The sequence below is a fragment of the Lepidochelys olivacea genome (assembly GCF_965140295.1).
Source record: "Lepidochelys olivacea isolate rLepOli2 genome assembly, chromosome: 16".
NCBI classification, from domain to species: Eukaryota; Metazoa; Chordata; order Testudines; family Cheloniidae; genus Lepidochelys; species Lepidochelys olivacea.
The window spans coordinates 8,616,286-8,640,887 of record NC_140426.1 but is presented as its reverse complement, the minus strand read 5'-3'; the positions used below and the strand labels follow the sequence as shown (position 1 = coordinate 8,640,887).

At 43.6% G+C, this 24,602-nt stretch overlaps 1 protein-coding gene across 3 annotated transcripts; it reads right to left on the bottom strand.

The window, feature by feature from the left end:
• Positions 1-11: 11 nt before the first annotated feature.
• Positions 12-20,127, bottom strand: LOC311532215 (ficolin-2-like). Of its 3 annotated transcripts, XM_084650493.1 has the most exons (11): positions 19,939-20,127; positions 18,311-18,424; positions 16,742-16,795; positions 16,443-16,478; positions 15,272-15,307; positions 14,452-14,487; positions 13,497-13,624; positions 12,141-12,270; positions 11,737-11,871; positions 6,185-6,253; positions 12-853 (listed from the first exon to the last, which is right to left on the bottom strand). In XM_084650493.1, the coding sequence occupies exons 1-11, from the start codon at positions 20,018-20,020 to the stop codon at positions 843-845; spliced, it is 831 nt and encodes a 276-aa protein (XP_084506619.1). In that variant the 5' UTR covers positions 20,021-20,127; the 3' UTR covers positions 12-842. The 3 variants fall into 3 exon arrangements, with proteins under 3 accessions (XP_084506619.1, XP_084506617.1, XP_084506618.1); XM_084650491.1 differs by lacking the exon at positions 12-853 and having other exon boundaries at positions 5,742-6,253; positions 19,939-20,125; XM_084650492.1 differs by lacking the exons at positions 12-853; positions 18,311-18,424 and having other exon boundaries at positions 5,742-6,253; positions 19,939-20,125.
• Positions 20,128-24,602: the final 4,475 nt, after the last annotated feature.

The following is a 24,602-nucleotide window of genomic DNA, read 5'->3' as shown; positions in this document are numbered from 1 at the left end:
TTTATTTAGAATCATATGGTACAAATGAGAAAGTCGGCATTTTTTCAGTAACAGTGTGGCTGTGACATGTTTGTATTTTTTGTCTGATTTTTTGTAAGCAAGTAGTTTTTGAGAGGTGAGTCTTAAGCCCTGTCAGACCCCTGAGAGGGGTAGGGTAGTCTGGAAAGGCTGAGAACCACTGGACTAGACAGCTAGTGGAATTGCTGCTTGCTGGCCTGAGACATGGGCTTGCATTTAGCTTGGTACCTTTGTTTAGATTATTTAAAATTACACTTTTCCTCCTGAAGAAGAGCTCTGTGTAGCTCAAACTGTTTCTTTTGCCATCAGATGGTGGTCCAATGAAGGGATTACTTCACGCAGCTCGTATCTCTAATATCCAGGGACCAATGCAGACACAACACTGCAAACAACTTTTCCTCCTTTCAGCTGAGTGGCAGAACTAAATATCATGCTATGTTGTATCTGGGCTGTCTCATCCAGCACAATCCAACCATTACCATGTGCCCGACCCCTTTCAGAGTGAACAATCCTGATGGGATCAGAGAGACATATATTAGCTATTACTCTGTGTGACATTAAACATTTGTTTAATGTGATGGAAGGCAGGTGATGGGTCAGTCTGAAAAGTGTTCAATGCAATGGATTAACCTGTTTTCTGACGTCTAGCTGTTCTCACACATCCACATCATGGTGATTACTTACAAACTGAAACATTTGATATCCTTTTTTGTTTACCGTGACACTGAAATCTACGAATGAGACCATCCTGCAGCACAAATTCTACCAGCCGGTCTGCGAATCAAAGTTGGTCTTCAGTTCCTGGGTTTGTGGTTCCTGGGTCATTAGCGAACAGCTGTAGTTTTAGAGTTAGAAAGGAACACAAGCAACGCAGTGTTTAGAGATTTTTATTATTATTTTGGAATTATATTAAGAAGGATCTTGCTAATGGTGACTTTAATTGGATCAAATCTTAAGGGCCTTATTGAGCTTCTACTAAGGCAAACTCCAATTTTCTACCATGGGATTTTTCCCTTATTAAGGGCTGAGTAAAAACTTAGTAAAGACCTCAAGATTTGGTCATGGAAAAGGCTTTCTGTTTCACCCTTTTCACCAGCTCTTCCTTTCTCAAATAGCTGACGAAAAGGATGTCAAAATTTTGGGGCACATTTTAAACTCTTTGAAAAGATGCTCACACATATTCTGATTAACCATAGCATGCACCATGCTGACAACTTGTCCTTGAAGAACTGAGCAGCTATTCACATTCAACTAAAATGAATGCAACCATCTTTTCACCTAAGGTTCTCTAATTTCCTGGCAGGTTTTCCAGAGACAGGTGGATGGGTCAGTGGATTTTTTTCCATGACTGGGAGTCATACAAGAGAGGTTTTGGCAACCAGCAGATGGAATTCTGGCAGGGGAACGACAACATTCACCTGCTAACATCTCATGGTAAGAAATCACAGATGCAATTTAACATATATATATATATATATAAAATCACCATGCCCTCCGTTTCCTTGGTAACATGGCACAGCGTGATGATGATATGGTAGCTTTATGTAGTGCTTTTCATCTGTAGATCTCAAAGTGCTTTACAAGGGAGGGTAAGTATCATTAACCCCACTTGGTGAATGGGGGTTTGAGGGAAGCAGAGATGAGGACCATATCTAAGTCCAAGTTGTGTATCCTGTCCACTGGACTATGCTGTAGTGAAACTGCTCCCAGAGTCACCACTGGCTGCTCCTGACACACACACACACACACCTGCAAGGAAAAGTTTCTGAGAGAGATTACACTGGAGCTCTTTGGACTCCAGTCAAGGCTAGCTCACCTTAAAGAGCATTAAGTGTACAGATCTGGAGATGTACCAGTCCTTGTTACAGTGCGTAGGACAGAATATCTGTTGAACCATCGGTGCTAAGACAGGAGCTGTAATTGTCCCTTGCTGCTTTGTCAGTGGATTGGTTCTGGCAGAGGCCATAGGGAGATGGATGCTATAGATTCTGGTCACTTAGCTGGAGCGCAGATGTTAGCTATGAGTGCTGTTTGCTAATGGACAAGAGATATAGGGGTATGCAACTAGGTTATTAAAGGCATCCCAGACTGAGCATTCAGGGATAGGCTGGTGGATGAATGATGTACTAAACCCAGATGCTGAAAAATGTTAGTGGAACACAGAATAGCTGATATTCTTCCTGTTTTTAACAGGAAGTAATAAGCTGCGCATCAACCTCATGGATTCTGAAACTGAAGTATTTTGCCAAGTACAAATCATTCCAAATATTAGGAGAATCTGAGAACTATAAACTGATTCTAGGAGACTCTCAATGGCACAGCAGGTAGGTGCTCGCCGGGTTTTACTGTGATCACAGCTAAGAAGGAATAGCAAATTCAGCTGAGATGTGCTGAAGTCTGGGGCAGCCAGCAAAGTAAATTCTGCCCTGTCTGCACAATCTGAATTTAGCCACTTAGAGAGGCACATGCTCAGGTTCAGATAAAACCCCTGAAAGTTCTGTCCCAGGCCCCTATTGGGAAGATGCCACCTTATGTACCAGTGGGTTAACAAACAGGATTCCTGGGCATCCCTCACACACATTGAGAACATGCTCTGAAATCTCCGACAGCTGGCTTCATTTGGGGGCAGTGAAATGCATTGGTGAGGATTCTCCAAAATCAAGAGGAAGAGCATCTCCTCTTCTCCCAGCGGGATAGAGCAACTTCTCAGTTCTATCCCTCTGATTACCCTGTGGGGTAATGAGCACCTCCCGTCTCTCTCCTTCCCAGCAGTTCTCCCGTGAAGACAGGGAGGGAACATCATCCCTTGGAACATGGCTCCCAGTTTCACTCATCACTGAGGACCCAGGACACTGGTACCAATCACAGAAGTGCTCTTAAATCAAACCCACAGAACAGGAAGTACATCCTGTAGTCATTGCTGTGCTAGCTTTGCCTGGGCCCAAGGTCAAACCTGAACCTGCAGTGGTGGGTTTTGGTTCTGCCAAGAGCACAGACCCAGACTGGCTTCAGGTTTCTACATTTTCCATCTAGCACCTCCTGTCACCAGCCCCAAAGCCAAATCCCGTGGCCCTTACCCAGGCCAAAGTGTCAGGTCACACTGAGATCAATAAGATTTTGGGTGAATGAGGTCTGAGTACAAAGCTCAGGAACAAGGCCTCTGTTTAGAGGGGTTTGAAAGTTTTAGCCCAGTTTTGGCTTAAAACGTGGCCCAAAAATATCCCTTGGATCTGAACCACCAAAACTTTGGGGGTAGTTTGGAACTGGACTTTGTAGCTGGACTCATATCTGTAAAGGGATGAACCAAAATCTCTGATCCAAACTGTCTGAACTTGGGGAACACTTGGATTTTAAGCCAAAGTTTGTGATTTGTGCCATCCTGGTTCTGGCCCTAGCTGTAAAGCTTACGGGTAGTTTTCAGGGTCCAGATATTTGAGCATAAACCCAGTGTAAGCAAGACCGAATGTGTCATTCTCGGAGCACTGTTATAAAAAGCTTCCTCTTCTTCCCTATTCCTGAGAGGCCTCCAGAGTGAAACAGCAGCCTCCCTGCCCTGTACTGTGAGGACTTTGGGATGCCCACAAGGGGAGTGATCAATCCCCACACTGGAAGGCCAGGCCCTGCATTTGGGAGACTGAACTACAGGGAGGGAGGCAGTGTGGGCTAGTGGATCAAGCACTCTGTTGGGACTTGGGACAACGGAGTTCTATTCCTGGCTCTGCCTCTGGTCTCCTGGGTGACCTTGCACAACTCACTTCCCCTCCCTGTGCTTCAGTTTCCCCATCCATAAAGTCAGGACAATGTCTCTGTCAGAGAGTTATTGTATTACAACTTGGGAGACAGCTACAGCTCTTTGTTACAGGTGATGCCTTAACCTACCATAGGAACATGATGTTTTCAACCAAAGAAGGGCTGTGTGTCACAGTGGGGTCATCAAGGCCAGATTAACGCATTGGCAAACTAGGCATGTGCCTAAGGCCCAAGCGCGGTCGGAGGCCCAGTATGTTTTGTTTCTTCCCATGAGAGGCAGCCGGCCAGGCCAAATTAGAGTGAGTGGTGGTATGACCTAGTCAAAGTACTGCTCAGGTTTGGGCCAACCAAACCCTCCATCATGACTATAGATTAACCCCCTGCTTCTGGACTAAGTACTGGTTGGGGGAAGAGCGGGGGTTCCTGCTGCCAGCCCTACCTCTTTGGAGAGGAAAGAGGTCTCTTTGGAGGAAGAAAAGGATGCCCCATGCCATTGTCTGTGACTCCCTGGGAGGGAGGAGGACCCTGCCACCAGCAAGCCAAGTTGGTGGGGGCCATGTTGGGGTACGTCTAGGGCCACGGCTTGCTTTAATCCAGCCCTGGGAGTAATACCAGCATCCTGAGGCCTGGACTGGGAGTGGGATTTTCTAGTACAGATGTAGCCTGAGGTCCTTGCAGAACTCTTCTATTTGCACCACTGCTCTTTTCCGACATGCCCCCTCCAAGGAATAGTGCTCCTGGCAGAGGTAGCTACCCTCTCTTGCACTCCCCAGTGTACCCAGACAAATTGTCTGCTTCTAGCATGATTATACATTGCCTTCCCACCTCTCTAATTCACCTACTGCACGGCCAGGCATGTTTTTAGCTCTGATGCTATTGAACTGTCTTGTATGTTTTTTTTTTTTAAATGTCTGTGAAAGGCACATAATGGAGCCAGTGTTTGCTTTACTAACGGAGGGGAAAGTTCGCCAATGGCAGATGCGGCTTCCAAGGGCAATGATTCACTAACAGCAGAGGAAAAATTGCATGACAGTGGTAGGAGCTGTAGTGGTGCCTCTGGGAATGGAAGCAGCAGAGGACAGAACCGAAGAGGAGAAGAGAGATGACCTAGTTAGAGCTGGTTGAAATTTCTGGAATTAAGGGAATGTTTACACTGCACTAAAAGACTTGTGGCATGACCGCAACTGGCCTGGGTCAGCTGCTAGGTTAGACTCGGGCTGGATCCCAGGCGATGACAGCACATAAAGAGGGAGTCTCAGAGCTCCAGCCCCAGCCTGAGTGTCAACACTGCAATTTTACAGCCCTGCAGCTTAAGCCCTATGAGCCTGAGTCAGCTGACCCAGGCACCAAGACCTAGTGCTCTGGGTTTTGTCACAGTGTAACCATACCCTAAGAGTTTTTCTAGGGAGAAATAGCTTTTTTTTTTTTTCCAAATGAAATTTTTAATCTATCACTGACATCATTCTAATGTTTTGTTTGACTGGAAAATTCACAATATTTTTTTACTGAAACTCTTTAGCATTTTTTTATATCAAAAATGTTCTCGGGATGATGCAATTTTTATTTTTTTGTGTGTGTATAGAATGCCAGGGCTTTGGTAAATGAGAACATTCAATGGCATTTTTGCTGATGCATATCAGGGGGAAAGAATTGGAAAAAAATATACAAAAAATTAAAAACAAACCCAAAAAACCTTTGAAATGAAAACAACTTAGAAATTTCATTTTTTTCCCCCCACAAAACTATTTTTGCCTTATTGTTACCAGCTCTAGTCCTAGTGCATTGCAGTGGCTGAATGTGTAATTTGATGTCTTCCCTTAGTGGGTGGTATACAAAGAAAATGGCCCCTTACACACAGCTAAAAGATACTAGCTTAGCTCAGGTATTGGGGGCTTGCAGTTATTGTGCTGACAGGTGATGGGCTCTAGCCTTACTTAGGACTTTGGGTCCATATGTATTTTACCATTTTACCATTGTACCATATATTTTACCATTTATTTACTTATGACTTTGGGTCCATATGTATTTTACCATTTATTTGAGCCCATATTTCTACTTTCTGTTACATAAATGGCTGCACATCTCATTGGGTGAGCAGAAAAAAAGACGTAAAAGACAAAACATTATGGTATAAAAAGAATTCATCTGAGCACATCTCCAGCTAAATGATCAAGATGATAAATATGCAAGCCTGTATAAGAACTAAGTGTAATTACTATAACTGCCTCCCTGATTGGCTACACGGGCCTAAATTTCATTTCTGACACCTTGTAGGAGTACTTGTGCCCTTTGCCGGTCTTCCAGTTCACCCCATCAGCGTAGCTTTCATGGGCTCCTCTCAAGTATAATCCATTCAGGTTGGACCAATGACATTCCTTGTACCACCAGGCCCCTTTAAAGGATGTTGCACAGTTACCTGAATATAGGTCATTGTCTCGGTCTTGGGTTGTAAACGGCATGTTGTTCTGCATGGTTAATGAATCCCCTGTGGAAACAACTGTGTGTACAGTATTTACCACATGTTTTTACAGTTCAGGTCCCACGGCCCAGCCTGGCAGTTCTGCAGTGGGGTTGCTAAATTTCACCTTTCACCAGGCAATAAAAATCTCCCTGGAGTCCAGGAGCAAGACTGCATTTCTACTTTCTAGAAGGAAGATTTTCCACCAGACCATATTCTGATCTCGGTGACACCACTATAAATCAAGAGAGTAACTCATTGCAGTCAATGTGCTCCTAACACTAACAGCTTACCAGAGAACGGGTTGAGGATTCAGGTCCAAGGAATCAGAGTCACAGAGATATAGGGCTGGAAGGGACCTCATGAAGTCACCAAGTCCAGCCCCTTATGTTGAGGGAGGATCAAGTAAACCTAGACCAACCCTGACAGGTGTTCAGCCAATCTGTTTTTAAAACCCCCATTGGTGGGCATTACACATCCTCCCTTGGAAACCTATTCCAGAGCCTTAACTATCCTCATGCTGTAGTTAAGTTTTTCCTCATATCTAAACTAAGTCTCCCTTGTTGCAGATTAAGCCCACAACTTCTTATCCCACCACCAGTGGACATGGAGAAGAATCGATCATCGTCCTCTTTGTATGAGCCCTTGAGACTGTTCTCAGGTCCCCGCTCAGTCTTCGTTTCTGAAGACTAAACATGCCCAGCTTTTTTAACCATTCCTCATAAGTCAGGTTTTCTAACCTTATATCATTTTTGTTGTTCTCCTCTGGACTCTCTCCAGTTTGTCCACATATTTCCTAAAGTGCAGTATGCAAAAATGGACACAGTACTCCAGCTGAGGCATCACCAGTGCTGAGTTGAATCGAGCAATTACCTCCAGTGTCTTACATGCAATACACGTGTAAATAGATCCCAGAATAATTCACAACAGCATCACATTGTTGTCTCATATTATTTGCGACCCACTCTAACCCTCAGATTCTTTTCAGCGGTACTACCATCTAGCCCAGGAGATCTCAGACCCAGGGTCATGACACCTCAGGGGGCTGCAAGGTTATAACACGGCGAGCCGCAAGCTGCCAGCCTCCATCCCCAAACCCTGCTTTGCCTCCAGCAATTATAACAGTATTCTTAGACTTGCTGTGTGAAAGGAGTCACTCTCCCAGCGTGGTGTCATCAGCAAATTTTAAAAGAATAGTCTCCGCTCTATTAGCCCAGTCATTAATGAAAAGATTGAATAATACCAGATACAGGACTGACCCCCGCTAGACTCTACTTGATATTCCCTCGCTGTTTGACAGTGAATCACTGATAATTCCGCTTTGCGTATGTTCTTTCAACCAGTTGTGCAACTATCTTAGAGCAATTTCATCTAGATTTCATTTCCTTAGTTTGCTTGTGAGAATGTCATGTGGGACTGTGTCAAAAGCCTTACTAAAATCAAGATGGATCACCTCTATTGCTTCCCCCTTATTCACGAGGCCAATAACCCTGACACAAAAGTAAATCAGGTTGGTTTGGCATGATTTCTTCTTGACAAATCAATGCTGGCTCTTCCTTATAATACTATTTTCCTCTAGGTGCTTACAAATTGATTGCTTAATAATTAAAGGATAGGGCTTATGTTTGCACTTCTCCAGTCCTCTGGTATCTCATTTGCCCTCCAGGTGTTCTCAGAGATAATTACTAATGGTTCCTGGGATGAATTTTGTCAGACCCCATTGACTGGAGTACATCTAACTTATTTAAATATTCTTTAATGTGCTCTTTCCCTATTTTGGCTTTCATTCATTTCCCCCTTATCGCTGATATTAATTGTGTTGAATATCTGGTCACCATTAACCTTTTTAGTGAAGATTGAACCAAAATAGGCATTAAACACCTCAACCTTCTCAATATCATCAGATAATAGCTCTCCATCCCCACTAAGCAGAGGATCTACACTTTCCTTCATCTTTCTCTTGCTCCTAATGTATTTAAAGAACCTCTTCTTACTGCCTTTTATGTCCCTTGCTAGGTCTAACTCTTTTTGTGACTTAACCTTTCTGATTTTGTCCCTGTGGGTGATGCTGTTCTTTTGTACGCCTCCTTAGCATTTCGTCCATGTTTCCACTGATGGTAGGATCCCTTTTTGATGTCCAGGTCATTGAGGAGCTCCTGATGGAGTCCTAATTGCCTCTTCCTATTCTTCCTACCTTTCCTTCACTTTGGGATAGTTTGCAGTTGTCTCCTTAGGAAATTACCAGCTCTCCTGAACTCCTTTTCCCCCTAGATTGTCTTCCTGTAAGACCTAACCTACCAGTTCTCTGAGTTTGTTAAAGTCTGCTTTTTGAAATCCACTGCCCTTCTTCTGATACTTTCACTCCTTCCTCTCTTTAGAGTAATAAAGCCTATCATTTCATGATCAGTTTCACACAAATTGCCTTCTAACTTCAGATTCACTACCAATTCTTCCCAGTTGGTCAGAATTAAGTCTAAAATGGCTGGTCCCCCTGGTTACTTCCTCTACTTTCTGAAACAAAAAAGTTATCCCCAATGTATTCCAAGAATTTACTGGAAATTTTCTGTTTTGCTGTATTACTTTTCCAACAGATGTCTGGGTAGTTATATTCCCCCATTATTATCAGGTCTGGGTTTGCCTATTTTTGCTATTTGTTCTAGAAATATCTCATCTTCCTCGTTTTTACCACTTTTATCTTTATCCAGAGACTGTCAAATGGCCTGCCTCTCACCTTGTTCAAGGCCTCAAAACAAGTGTATATATTCTTGGTGTATAATGCAACACCTTCTCCCTGCCTGTCTCTCATGAACAAGCTACACCCCTCTATACCAATATTGCTGTAACAATTCTTATCCAACCAAGTCTCTGTGATGCCAGTTAAGTAATAAGAACATAAGAGCGGCCATACTGGGTCAGACCAAAGGTCCATCTAGCTCAGTATCCTGTCTTCTGAGAGTGGCCAATGCCAGATGCTCCTGAGGGAATGAACAGAACAGGTAATCATCAAGTGATCCATCCCATGTGCTCTGGCAAACAGAGGCTAGGGACACCATCCCTGCTCCTTCTGGCTAATAGGCATTGATGGACCTATCCTCTATGAACCTATCTAGTTCTTTTTTCAACCATATTATGGTCTTAGTCTTCAGAACATCTCCTGGCAATGAGTTCCACAGGTTGACTGTGCGTTGTGTGAAGAAATACTTCCTTTTGTTTGCTTTAAATCTGCTGCCTTTTAATTTCATCGGGTGACCCCTAGTTCTTGTGTTATGAGAAGGAATAAATAACATTTCCCTATTTATTTTCTCCACACCAGTCATAAGTTTATAGGCCTCTATCATATCCCGCTTTAGCTGTCTCTTTTCCAAGCTGAGAAGTCCCCGTCTTTTAAATCTCTTCCATATGGAAGCTGTTCCATGCCACTAATCATTCTTTTCCAATTCCTATATATATCTTTTTGAGATGGGATGACCACATCTGCATGCAGTATTCAAGATGTGGGTGTACCATGGATTTATATAGAGGCAATATAATATTTTCTTTCTTATTATCTATCCCTTTCCTAATGATTTCCAACATTCTGTTAGCTTTTTGAACTGCCGCTGCACATTGAGTAGAGGTTTTCAGAGAATTATCCACAGTGACTCCAAGATCTCTTTCCTGAGTGGCAACAATTTAGTCCCCATAATTTTATATGTATAGTTGGGATTATGTTTTCCAATGTGCATTACTTTGCATTTTTCAACATTGAATTTCATCTGGCATTTTGTTGCCCAGTCACCCAGTTTTGTGGTCTGCCTTTGTAACTCTTCGCAGTCTGCTTCAGATTTAACTATCTTGAGTAGTTTTGGATCATCATTTGCCACCTCATTGTTCACCTCTTTTTCTAGATCACTTATGAATATGTTGAACAGTACTTGTCCAGATACAGACATCTGGGGGACACCACTATTTACCTCTCTCCATTCTGAAAACTGAGCATTTATTCCTACCCTTTGTTTCCTATCTTTTAACCAGTTATTTATCCAGGAGAGGACCTTCCTTCTTATTGCATGTCAGCTTACTTTGCTTAAGAGCCTTTAGTGAGGGATCTTGTCAAAGGCTTTCTGAAAATCTAAGTACACTATATCCCCATTGAAGGGGTGAACAAGATGGAGACAAAGAATTCTAGTATATTGGTGAGGCATGATTTTCCCTTTACAAAACCATGCTGACTTGTCCCCAACAAATCGTGTTCATCTATGTGTCTGATAATACTGTTCTTTACTATAGTTTCAACAATTTGCCTAATACTGAAGTTAGGCTTACCGGCCTGTAATTGCCGGGATCACCTCTGGAGCCCTTTTTTTAAAAAAAAAAAAAAAAAAAATTGCATCACATTAGCTATCATCCAGTCATCTGGTACAGAAGCTGATTTAAATGATAGGTTACATACCACAATCTGCAATTTCACATTTTGAGTTCCTTCAGAACTCTTGGGTGAATGCCATCTGGTCCTGGTGACTTATTACTATTTAATTTATCAATCTGTTCCAAAACCTCCTCTAATGACACCTCAGTCTGGGCCATTTCCTCCAATTTATCACCTAAAAAGAATGGCTCAGGTTTGGGAATGTCCCTCATATCCTCAGCCGTGAAGACTGATGCAAAGAATTAATTTAGTTTCTCCGCAATGGCCTTATCCTCCTTGAGTTCTCCATTAGCATCTCAATTGTCCAGTGGCCCCACTGGTTGTTTAGCAGACTTCCTGCTTCTGATGTACTTAAAAAAAATTTTCCTGTTACTTTTTGAGTCTTTGGCTAGCTGTTAATAATTAATAATTTTAGCTATTGAGCTAATACTGCCAGTTCTTCCTATTCATTTGTGTGTAGACCTCTAAGGTGTTGAGCTGATATCCCACTCGTGTTGCTCCTCTTACCATACATACCCCCCCAACATCTAACCCTGTGTTAAGGTGGCCCTTTTTTATTCTTAGCGGTGGGCTTTGATCACCTACCCCCTTTGAACCTAATTTAAAGCCCTCCATAACAGGTTGGCAAGTTGGTGTGGCTAAGCAATCCTGCAGTGGCCTGCAACAGACTCTGTATGCCAAAGAATGTCTCGGTCTCTAGTGTGTGTGAGTCTGGATGCATAGTTTGCACAAAATGCACATGTTCACCCACTCAGTGACTTGTACCAATCCAGGTGTGCCTACTTAGTTTAATTTAGATGTTTCTCACAGGCATTTAGGTTTAATTTAGGAAAACAACAAGGAGTGGCTGTGCTTAACTCTGCTCAGAATTCTGCCTTCTGTCTTCCTGAGGCAGGATATCCATATTACACTTCATAGCTGGTGTCGCTAGAACATGTGTTCCTGCCAGAATAGTTCAAAAGCAGAATGACTGACCTTTTCCAAGAGAGATCACTTCCACAGATTACATCGCCTTTTGGGGCTACCACAGAATATTCTGCATCTCACTTGCTTTCCATTTTACCATCTGCCACAAAGGGTAAAGGACGAGCTCAGAACCTACCTGCAGTGCCATTAACAAAGGGTCCAAGGATCAGCTTGTATTTCTCTGTCTCCCCTGTAATTTTGAACGATCCGAAGGTAGCAAATTGATACTTGTTGTCAAAATCTCTGAGATCGACACGAAGCTCGTTGGTTCCTTTGGAAAACAATTTGAAAGCAAAAGGTTCAGCAATTTCAATCCAGTCTGTAGCATTCCTCATTAATGTACTGTGAGCGAACCACCGCACTCAGAGGACAAATGCTACTCCAGGCATCATGACTGGAGCCAGGCCAGCTACCCTAGCACTATCGGTTTCAATAGCTTTGTGCAGCAGGGCTGTAAGGAACAGGAAGGGGTGTCTGCAGCAGAAGTGTTACCTTCTACAACTCTATACCCTGTATCTATGGCTAAAGTGATGTCTTTACCAAGGGATGTCAGCAGGTGGATATTGTCGTTCCCCAGCCAAAATTCTGACAGCCGGCTGCCAAAACCTCTCTTGTATGAATTCCAGTCACGGTAAAAATCCACGGAACCATCCACCCGTCTCTGGAACACCTGCAGGGAAACAGGAGGTTCTTAGCTGGGAAATCCCACATTGTTTTCCATCCTACGTAGAGCAGGAGCCCAGAAACTCAGACTGTAAATCGTTGGATGAGATTTAACATGGTCAGATTTATTTCAGCCTCAGGTGACTATCACAGAGGGAGGCTTGTCCCAAAGGATCGTATTAAATCTTGGCAGCAACAGCACTAGGTTAAAGAATCACATGGGTCAAAATCTACAGGACTGGACTGGCAATCAGGAGGCCTGAGATCTATACCCAGTTCTGCCACTTGAGCAAATCACATCCCCTCTGCTTTCTGTCCGACCCTTTGTCTGCCTTGTCTATGGAGACTGTGAGCTGCAAAGGACAGGGGCTGTCTCTCAGTATGTGCGTTCAGCGCAGTGGGACCAGTGGTGAGCTGGAGCCGGTTTGCACCGGTTCGCTCGAACCAGTTGTTAAATTTAGAAGCCCTTTTAGAACCAGTTGTTCCACAAGAGAGAACCGGTTCTAAAAGGGCTTCTAAATTTAACTGGCCAAAAGTGGTGCCTTAGGTGCCGGCTCCATGGGTGAGTCGCAGAAGCTGGGGGGGGGCAGAGAAGCAGAGCTGCGTGGCACATTCAGGGGCAGGGGCAGAGGCGGAGCGGAGGTGAGCTGAGCTGCGGGGAGCTGCCGGTATGTGTGTTCAGCACCCAGCGCAATGAGGCCTTCATCAGATTCTCTAGGCACGACTGGGATATAAATAAACACAATAAATTGGAAGGTTTAAATGTGATGTGTATACAGGGTTCAAACCCCTTGTCTCCTCAGCTCCCTACAATGCTCTCTCCACTCATACTCAGGGGCTGCCTGAGTGACAGAGCAGCTGATGCATCAGGACTTTGACCAAGGTAGAAGGAAGAAGGAATTCTGGCAGCTATTGAGGAGGCTTTGAGAGCCAGGCGGGGAATAGCCAGGAAAAGGGAAATCTGTGTCAGAGCAGTGAGAAATGTCCCCTCAGGGTCATTTTAGACTCTAAAGCTCCCAGTTCCTTCCATGAAACCCATTGTGTTCACAACCAAGGTGGCTGGAGACTTTGACAGGATTACTAGGAAGTGTATGTGTTTTTGTTCAGCTAACCATGCTCACTTTGTTCTCCTAGCTGCCACCCACGGGTTAAGGGCCACCTCCCATTCTTGGGACAAAAAACTGTTGTTCAAGGAAAAAATATCCAATAAGCTTCCTTAGTCTCTGTTCTTACAATCCATCCTCCGCCATCTGTGTCCATGTCACACAGCACGGTCATGGCTTTACAGTCGTGCGGGTAGATGGTGTACCAGCCGCTCAGGGTGTACCCTCTAACTAACAGCTCCTTGCAGTTCTTTGCTCCTGGTCGAAAGAGGAATTGAAATATGTAAATTGGTTGAATAATTCTCCTTGGAGCAGGGATTCATGGGCTGCTTTACATTGCACTAAGGGCCAGATCAATTGCAGAATCAGGTAACTCAAAAATAATCTTTGAGCCACCATCTTCTCTCCTCCCCACTGTAGTGTTTGGGAATTGGGTAGTATCCCTTTAAATAGTGTATGGTCCCTCTGTGTTCTATCTTTGGAAACCTACCACAGCAGCAGCATACGTAGCGAGCGAGGCTTTTCATGCTCTCTCTAGTTAGCAAACACAATTATTTAGACTTCACTGTGCTAGTGTGGTTCAAATTATATTTGTTTGAAAGAGGAAAAGAGACAACAACTGCCCAACCCCATCTGTTCTGTGTGAGAACAGCTCAACCTGAACAGGGGATTGGCTCAAAGTGTCTTGAAAACTCATGGAAATTGAAATGTGCACAAAGATTTGTACTGGTGGAAGTGCCTGTGCAGCCATTTTGAAATCCCTTGTGAGTCAGAAGGGCTTCTGGTTATCACGTGACTTGGGTGAGCAATCACTGCAAGGGAATATCAAATACTCATAAGAATACTCACATCAAACAGATTACAAGTGAACCCATTGGCTGAAATGTGTTTCCACAAAAGATTCACTAGCTAATTGCACAAATTGTTCATTTAAAAATACCCAACTCTCTGGTGAGTAAAACAGGCTGAGTTGTCATATTAATCATTTTAAAATATTTGTTCATCATTCCTGAGGGTTCAGCCATCACGGCTGTGTTCCCTGGATGGAATGAGATGATAGTTCACTGGTTATAAGAAATGCTCACCTTTCTGACACTGTATATTGTCCAGCTCTTCCTCTCCTGGAGAGGAAAAGAAACAATGGAAGTGAAACTTGAACCAGAAAACATTGTATTGTCTTTTAAATTGTGCCAACCATGATAGCTGGGTTAGCAATGTACTAGAAAATGCACTAGACAGGTTTGTACTTGTGCAACACCAAGTGTTAATGGAATCACACCCATCTCTGATCTGCGCTTCCTGTCTGGAATAAAAAAGATGTCATTCATAATTAGCCAACACTGTTGTGTAACCCTCTCATGACGTTCCTACTTGCATGGGTAAGAATTGGTCCTTAACGGACTAAATGAATTGCTGGTCAGGAAGTAGAAGCAAGTTACACCTGCTTACACTAGCTGTGAATTTGAGTCAATATGTTATAAAAAATCCCAAGTGGAATAAGTTAAACAGAAAAAGGGGAACTCCTTTAAACGAGCATTTAAACCAGATCCATTTCTTATACTTCATGCTCCCCACCCCCAGTATGTGAGGAGTATAAGGAGGGGTAAGAGAAAGCAGTCTTCTCCAGGATATACATCTGGATCTTCAGCTTTCACTTACATGCCAAATCTTATCTGTAATACCAAAGATCATCTGCTTGGAGTTATGGCAGATTTTGCAATACTGTACTGTTTACTTGTTTTGTAGACAGAGCTATTTCTCTCTCCAAACATTTCAACACTGACAGGAATATTGCTGAGCTCGATACTGTGGGCATGGTAACTATTCAAGAAGCAAGATTCTTAAGCCACTTAAATTAAACTGAAGTGATGTGCTCAGTATAAAGGAAAGTGCAGAGGGTCTCACCAACTGTTCCAAGGGTTCCCAATGCTCCTTTATCTCCTAAAGAAAGAAAGAACTAAGAATAAAATTCTTTTCCCTAGAGATCATCTCCATAATTTGAGCTCTCATTTCAACACCCACTTGGGGGTTATGTGCAGGCGGCTAGTTCACTCCACACAATCTGTTAAAGTAGCCTGCTAGTGGGACTTAAGCGATACATGTATCTTCTTTTGTCCTCTTCACTGGCTGAATTTCACCCTTAGGATATGTCAACACTGCAACTGGGTGCATGCTTCCTAGCTCCTACGTAATGAGCGAAAATGTGTTAGCCTACCACAGTGGTTCTCAAACTATGGGTTGAGACCCCAAAGTGGGTCGCAACCCTGTTTTAATGGGGTCACCAGGGCTGGCGTTAGACTTGCTGGGGCCTGGGGCTGAAGCCCAAGCCCCTTCACCTCGGGCTTCATCCCTGGGTGGAGGGGCTCAGGTTACAGGCCTCCCACCCTGGGCGGTGGGGCTTGGGCTTTGACCCCCGCCAAGGGCAACAGGGCTCGGGCTGGCTCAGGTTTCAGACACCCCTCCTGGGATCGTATAGTAATTTTTGTTGTCAGAAGAAGGTCGCTGTGCAATGAAGTTTAAGAACCGCTGGCCTAGTGTGGTTTGATTCCTGGAGTAATTTCCTGTGACTGCCAAGGACCTTGTGATATGTCAGACATTATAATTAGAGCTGTTGAAATGTTTTCAGCTAATATATTATTCACCAAAAAAATACAGTTTCATGTCCGAAACAGTTCGCAGATTCAGTTCACATTTGGCAAACACGTACAGCCAAAGTAAACAAACAAAAATAAATGAGGGGAAATTTTCCCACTTACTCAAAAAGTTTTGTTTTGACATTATTAAAATGTTCAAACCTTTCATTTTGAAACAACATTTTGTTTAGTCATTTGACTATTAAGCAAAACCAAAAAGAGATTAGAAAAACCCACCTAAAACCTTTTGGTTTGGGTAAAATGGCACTTCTTGTTCAACCTGACCCAATTTTTTTATTCAGCTTTTTCTTTCAGAGAGAAGACAAAAGGGAAAATTGAACAGTGGCATGGGGGGAAATGTGGCTCCTGGTTCTTCTATCACCGTGAACAGCATCATAAAGTGCCCTGCTCTGCAGTGAGAAGAATCATCTGAGGTCTCTCACCTTTCGCTCCAGGGGGGCCAGCAGGACCTCTTTCTCCTGATTGAACAAAAAATAAGATAGTAAAGACTGATCAGAGATAGCGAGATCTTGACACTGGATCAGAACTGAAGTTCTGTTGCAATAATAAACCCTTTATTGTCAAATATAGAGTGAAGGGGAGCTATGGTGGTTTTTGGAGCCCAGATATTATAGGAATTGGTGTTTTATAACTAGTTCTAATTGATATTTGATCAAAAACAAATTTCCTGTTCTTAGGTCACCTATAGGAAAACACAGTTCTCTGCCCTTTGTTACTTTACCTTTTGGGCCAGTTTGTCCTGCCTTTCCAGCGATCCCTGGAGGTCCCCGTTCTCCTGCAAACACAGAAAATTGACGGAATATTTTCCAAGGTAGCGTAAATACTGTGTATATAATCCTCACCCACCACCCCTATCTGGAATTATAATAACCCACTGGTGTCAAAATTCAACTCATGTATCTGCATCTGGCTCGTTGAGTCCCTGATCTCACATCAGGATCCACTAGCATGGACTCTTGCATGGAGGCCATTGACGTCAATGGGACAAGCACATCTTGCTGCCAGGTGAGAACCAAAGCTGGGAAACAACCATTTTCTACATGCTACCTGTGACGCATGGTTAGAAAGGGTTAAACATCCTGCAAAATAAATAACCCACAAAAGACATGTGGGGAGCTAATGTTTGTGGTTTTGTGTATTTACATATGTATAAGTAGGGTCGACAATGTAATCAACAGTCCCTGTCTGTGCTATTTTCTGATCATTCAGAAGACAAAACAACATCATCTCAATTCAATGAATTGTAAACATGGGATAGCTCTGAATATGAGATTTGGACATTGGACTATGACCTATGAACTGAATTCTAAAGGAACTCTTTGCAACTACAAAGCTCACCATATCTGCTGTGAATCTGAACCTCAGTGAGTTGAACTCATGTTTGTATGTATATTGATCTTTTAACCATACTCTCTCTCTCTCTTGTTTTTTAATAGATTTTAGTTTAGTTAATAAGAATTGGCTGTAGCATGTGTTTGGGTAAGATCTGAAACATTCATTAACCTGGGAGGTGACGTGTCCGATCCTTTGGGATTGGTAAATCTTTTCTTTTATGTGATGAAATAAAATTTACAGAAATTGCCATCATATTTAACATGGGTACCTGGATGGAGGCCTGAGGCTGGATCATTTTAAGGGATCTGTGTTGTTTGGACTTCTGAGTAACCAGTGAGGTAATAAAGAAGCTGTTTTATTCTGGCTTGGTAAATCTAAGGATTGGAATATCCACCAGCTTTTTGGGGATTGTCTGCCCCATTCTTTGCAGTTCACCCTACTTGAGTGAGCACAGCTGGCTCCCACTAGGATCCCGGTCACACTACCATTAAAAAGTCAATGGCTCAAAATAATCATCATCATTTGTTCTTCTCTAGCCCCTCTCATCCAAAGTTCTCAGAGTGCTTTACACAGGTCAACGAAATATGCCTCAGATAACCCCTGGGAGGTAAAGGACCATTATAGCCATTATACAGAGGGGAAAATTGAGGCTAAGGGAGAGGAAGTGACTTGCCCAGGGCCACACAATGAGACAGTGACAGAGATGCAGAATGAACTAGAAGACTTGATTGCCAATCTGATGCACCAAAGAGAAAGGATAATATTTCAAAGTTTGTGTATTCTGAAGTTCCAATCCCTCACCAAAGGATATGGAAGATTTGCCCTATGAGTTGGGCAGAGTTTCCTCATATCAGAGTTGAGGGGAATCTCCAAAGTCTGAGCATATTACATAAGTAACTCCCATTTACATCAGCACCATCCATGCCTGATTCCCTTTCCGTGCCTGGGAATGTACCTCTCATTCCTGCAGCTCCTGGGTCTCCTTTGTGTCCTGCGGCACCAGGAAACCCAGGGCAGCCTTGGAGAACGGCGAGTTTATCGGAACCGCTGAGTCCCACTATCCTCACCTCTGGGGAAAGAAATGAATCCATAAATAATATGTGTTATTTTCTCATTGTCTGAAACATTCTGCAGAAAACCAAGCAAACGAGAGCCTAGATAGTTCCTTAATTTTGTTTTCTCTATTAGTGATAAATGCAACATTTTCTTCAGGTTTATGAATTTGAGACAATGCCCTAAAATTAAAGGGTTGGGGGTGATCATTTCTCTCTGTTTCTGTTTTAAGTTTTAGTGAAAAGTTAAAAGAAAAAGACTTATTAAATTTAAGTGATTTTTAAAAAAACACGTGAGTTATTTTGATGTACATATTGCCCTGCCGTGTTTGCATCACAACCATTGTGGAATTGTACCAGTTCATGAGAACCTCTTAATGACGTTAACTAAAGAGAAACAAAAATTACACAGACTAGTCGGTTTTCATTGTGCAAGCAGAATGAAATGCAGAGAAAAAAAAGAAAGCTGTCATTCAGTGAATAAATTGTCCAAAAGCAAATTAATTTTAAAAATAGTTAGTATTTCCTGTAGGCATAGGATACCTGCCTCCTAATTTGGAGCATTTGGGCATAAATCAGAGGTACCAAATGATTTTTTAAATAATTATGAATGTAAGGAAATGAAACTTAAATAGCCGTACTGCTCTGAAATAATACATTAATTTATCCATAAGAGGGTAAATCCTGTATTCATTCCTTTTTCAGCAAAACACCCATTTCCTTCAAAGGGAGTTTGCTTGAATTAGGTCTGTACAAAATTGATTAAATCCTGCATAAGGACCATAGGATTTTATGGTGAACTAAAATTAACCCCCAAATGCTGCTGGATTTTCAATCCAAAATACAGCAGTGAAAGTAAGTATCATTATACAAAGATCTCTATTGTGGATGTCTGCTATTAGATATACAGTACTAATATTTTTTAAAATGATAACCTTAACTTAGTAACCACGAGTTTTAAAAAGGCTAATCTACTATCAGAGGGTTCTGCTGAGCTTTAAAGGTCGGGTTTAGATTTCCTAGAATGTATTAAGTGGACATTTCACAGCTTGTGGGTTGGTCACTTATTGGGTTAAAAATGCTTTGGTGTCAACATACAATGGTGATAAGAGCTTTAGATGGAGAGATTCCAGCAGCAACGGGGGGAGGTTAGAAGTTAGGAAATGAGTGTGAGGAAAAGCAGGTCAAAAAATGTCAGATTTCAGAAAATTTCATTTAAAAAAAAGATTTTCACAAAATTATTTGCAAAAACCGTGTCCTATTTTTGACCACTTCTCATCCGCGGTGGCCATTTCTGCAATACAGATGAATTTTTACAAAGTAATTTTGGTCAAAGAAGCTGTTCTTTTTATTATTTATATTCCACCATGAGCCTGAAAAGTACTTTATAGACCCGTAGGACAACAAAGATCCCTGAAGACCTTACACTCAGCTGCCTTCAATATGTAACAGTTCCCAGTTCTCCAGGGTCCAGGTTGGCAAGAAGCATAGCATGAAATGCTGTTGTGAACAGGGATTGTCTTTCACTCACCTGGGCAGGTGTCCTGAGCCTGACAAACCGTTGCTGCTAGACAGAGTAAAGAGAGGAGGGTTTTCTGGGCAACCCTTTCCATGGCTGGTGCTGGTCTCTGCAATAGCAGCTCCACCCTCTCTTGCCACCCTCTCTTCTGCTTAGCATGTAGGGCTCTGCAAGCTTTTCATATTGAATGACCCATACAGAACTAATCCCACCTCTTAGCACCACCTTCCCATACTCCACAATCCACTGGTTCAACTGAGATTGCAACATAGACAAAGTTCACAACTGTAGGTGATCTAAATGGTCTGGTCGGATATGTTCAGTGTTGGACTAACAGCCACTGCGTCATCCACACGGCAAGCGCAGTATTGTCCAGTGATGATTATTGAATGGAGCTAGTCTGAATCCTGTCTCACAAAAGTTCATGAGAATGTGTCTTCTTAAAGATTAAAATAGGGTGCCAAATAATGAGCCCAATCTGACTTTCTCCTTCCCTTCAAGTCTCCTGTCTCCTTCAGTGGGAAACTTCGGGTGAACCAGGGGAGCAGGATTGGGTGAAATTAATATCCAACTGTGTTCTTGTTATTTTTTGTATGACAGTAGCCACAGGAGGCCTCATATCGGCTTGGAGCCCCACTGTGCCGAGCGTTGTACAAGCCCACAGTAGGAGACAGTAACAGATTGCTAGATTCCAAGGCCAGAAGTGACCATTGTGATTATCTAGTCTGATCTCCTGTATAACACAGACTCCTAGATAAATGATTTCTAGAGCTGATCTTTTAGAAAAACAGCCAATCTTGATTTTAAAATGGTCAGTAATGGAGAATCCATCATGACCCTTGGGAAATGAGTCCAATAGTTAATTACTCTCACCATAATTTCCAGTCTGAATTTCTCTAGGCTTAATTTAAGAACATAAGAACGGTCATACTGGGTCAGACCAAAGGTCCATCAAGCCCAGTATCCTGTCCTCTGACAGTGGCCAATGGCAGGTGCCCCAAAGGAAATGAACAGAACAGGTAATCATCAACTGATCCATCCCCTGTCGCCCATTCCCAGCTTCTGGCAAAAAGAGGCTCGGGACACAATCCCTGCCCGCCCTGGCTAATAGCCACTGATGGACCTATCCCCCATGAACTTCCAGCCAACCCTGCCCCAAAGATGCTACAATGTAAATAGACAAGACAAATGAAGGATGGGAGAAAAGAAAGGTTGTTATTTTTGCAGTACTATATGGCCCCAGATCTACTGAGGCAGTGCTGCTGCATTTTCTGATACGTACATGTGATTTTTCAGTGACTGCCACATGTTGGATGCTCCTGAGGGCAGATCACTGCCATGGTTTATTTCTTTATGTGCTTGTGTGTCTGCATGACTCCAATCTGTAGAGCAAGAATGCCACTATTCTCCCTGGGTGCAATGGGTATTTCCTCTTTACACCGGGGAAGCATGATTAATATTGTATTGTGTTTTCTGGTCTCACACAGGTTTCGTGTGATAGACCTTGTGCTGCAGGATTTACCTTGGGCAGGATCTGCTTCTTTGGGCATGCCATTGCATGTCAGATGGGTTGTACCATCAGTGAATGTTAGTTTGTCCTCTTCTCCAACTGCCAGGGTATGTATTTTTCTCATGGGTGGGACATCAGCAGGAGGAATTGAACCTGGGGCTTCTGTAGCTAACCATATAAGTTACTGACAGTTCATCCGATGAAGTGAGCTGTAGCTCACGAAAGCTCATGCTCAAATAAATTAGTTAGTCTCTAAGGTGCCACAAGTCCTCCTTTTCTTTTTGCGAATACAGACTAACACGGCTGTTACTCTGAAACATATAAGTTACTGCCTCTTTAGCTGAAATACTCAGGTATGTAGCCTACAGTGCTGTAGTAGACTCATCAACCTCTGTCTGTGGCCCAGCCATCACCAGATGAGGACAGAGCACCACACAGCGAGAGGAGGATACAGCGGGGGAGGGGTGAAATTTGGATGGCTGCAACTAGCCAACCCCATCTTACCTGATGTTGGTGCAATGCCTTTGAAAATGTGCTGTGGGAAAATGTGCTAGGCACCGTTCACTTCTCTGCCAGTCCCAGTGATGGACTTAGCTGGCATCATGATCCTGGACCCAGCTCTCCCAGTTGCTGTCACAATACACACGCCCAGTGTCAGATGACCCTGCTATTGGACAGAGAATCTGTTTTATACACTGTCACACTCTTTTTTTCACCAGAGGCCAGTCCACCGCGACCCAACACAATCACTCTTCTGTGTCTGAGATGAGATCTTTGGGGCAGGGACTGCCTTTGTGTTCTGTACTTGTACAGTGCCAAAGACAACAGGATGTTGTGACTGGTGTTCCTAGGTGCTACCATAATCCAAATAATAAACTATTAAGATAAGTAATAATTCCCCTTCATTGTGAGCCCAGGGGGGCATAGGGTTCATTCAGAGCTTCCCAGGGGCAGCTTGAAATTACTATCCCCCGTAGCAGGGCCATCGCATGGCCATGGACCAGCTGGATATTGGCCACACCTCTTTCGTGAGCAGCTCAATTTTTAACAGTCCACCTCTCTTTATCCCTGCCATTGGTCCTTCTTACATGAGCTACAGGATGGGCAGTTTTGCCATTGACCTCGGTGGGAGCAAGATAGGGCCTCTTATGCTTTTGTAAAACTTGGTGTCCGCGACTCCCCACCTGGTCTAATGAGTACAAACATGGAGTGAGCCCACCGATGTTAATGGAGTCACTCTGCGGTAATCAGGGCTGGATTAATGCATAGGCCATCTGGGCACGTGCCTACGGCCCAAATTCAGGGAGTGGGAGGGAGGGATTGTTGTGTTGTTTTGCTTTGACCATGATAGAGTGAGGACCAAGCAAAATGTGATGGAGTGGCATTGCGAGCTGGTGTGCGGGGTTGCAGCACTGCTCAGGCTTGGCCCAGCCACCCCTCCATCATAATGGAGGCTGGCTGGGCCAAATGTGACCTGACATGTGGGGTTGCAGCCAATGCTCAGGTTAGGCCCAGCTGCCCCTCCATCATGACTACAGAATAAACCCCTGCTTCCTGGGTAAGTACTGGGGGACTCTCCTGCTGCTAGCGCTACCTCTTTTAGAGGGAAGAGGCTCCTGCTTCTGGGGAAGAAAAGGATACCTCATGCCTGTCATAAATATAAAGGGAAGGGTAACCACCTTCCTGTATACAGTGCTATAAAATCCCTCCTGGCCAGAGGCAAAACCCTTTCACCTGTAAAAGGTTAAGAAGCTAAGATAACCTCGCTGGCACCTGCCCCAAAATGACCAATGAGGGGACAAGATACTTTCAAATCTGGAGTGGGGGGGACAAAGGGTTCTGTCTGTCTGTGCGATGCTTTTGCCAGGAACTGATCAGAAATGAAAGCCTTCCAACTCCTGTTAAGTTAGTAAGTAATCTAGCTAGAACATGCGTTAGATTTTCTTTTGTTTAATGGCTAGTAAAATAAGCTGTGCTGGAGGGAATGCATATTCCTGTTTTTGTGTCTTTTTGTAACTTAAGGTTTTGCCTAGAGGGATTCTCTATGTTTGGCATCTGATTACCCTGTAAGGTATTTACCATCCTGATTTTACAGAGGTGATTCGTTTACCTTTTCTTTAATTAAAATTCTTCTTTTAAGAACCTGATTGATTTTTCATTGTTCTTAAGATCCAAGGGTTTGGGTCTGTGTTCACCTGTACTAATTGGTGAGAATTATTCTCAAGCCTTCCCCAGGAAAGGGGGTGTAGGGCTTGGGGGGATATTTTGGGGGAAGACGTCTCCAAGTGTTCTCTTTCCCTTTTCTTTGTTTAAAACGCTTGGTGGTGGCAGCATACTGTTCAAGGACAAGGCAAAGTTTGTACCTTGGGGAAGTTTTTAACCTAAGCTGGTAAGAATAAGCTTAGGCGGTCTTTCATGCAGGTCCCCACATCTGTACCCTAGAGTTCAGAGTGGGGAAGGAACCTTGACAATGCCACTGCTGGTGTATCCCCTGGAAGGGAAAAAGGGCCCTGCCACTTGCATTCCAAGTTGGCAGAGGCCATTTTGGGGTATGCATGGGGACATGGATTGCTTTAATGTGGCCCTGAGGGCAGGTTTAAGGGTTAGAGCATGGTCATCAAACATGCAGCATGGGGCCCAATGGTCACATCACCGTAGGCTTTTATTTTGAATCATAAAACATTTTTTAAAAACCACAAAACATGCGTCTCTGTGTCCCGCAGGAAGAGGAGGCTACGGAAACGACATGTACCAGCAGCAGCCCCTCCAGCACTGGCCCATGCCCAGTGGCTGCGGCCCCTGCAGGATGGGGAAGGAAACTTCTACTACCAGCACCATGGGCTGGGTGATGGGACTTTCTAGTGCAGGGTTAGCCCGAGATCGTCTCAATGCTCTTCTATTTCCACCCTCACCCTATTTCGACATGACCCTTCTGCAGCCACAACGCTGCTGGCAGAGGTAGCTCCCCTCTCTTGCACTCCCCAGGGTAGCCAGGCAAATAATGTCCCCTTCTGCCCAGGGCACGCTCTGCCCACAATGTTCACAATGCAGGGTCAGGCACATTTGGGCTTTAATGCTATTGAACTGTCTTGTATGTACAAACAAATCTGAGACGTGGAACTCATTGAGCAGCCCTTGCTTTATTGACAGAGGGGAAGGTTCTCCA

Bases quoted from the DNA above. Each gene is read 5' to 3' on its own strand.
- LOC311532215 (XM_084650491.1), bottom strand. From the start codon at position 20,020: ATGGAAAGGGTTGCCCAGAAAACCCTCCTCTCTTTACTCTGTCTAGCA. The intron at 18,425-19,938 runs GTGAGTGAAAGA...TTCTTTCCCCAG, and splicing joins GGCTCAGGACACCTGCCCAG to AGGTGAGGATAGTGGGACTC. The intron at 12,271-13,496 runs GTAAGAACAGAG...GTTTCCCTGCAG, and splicing joins CAGATGGCGGAGGATGGATT to GTGTTCCAGAGACGGGTGGA.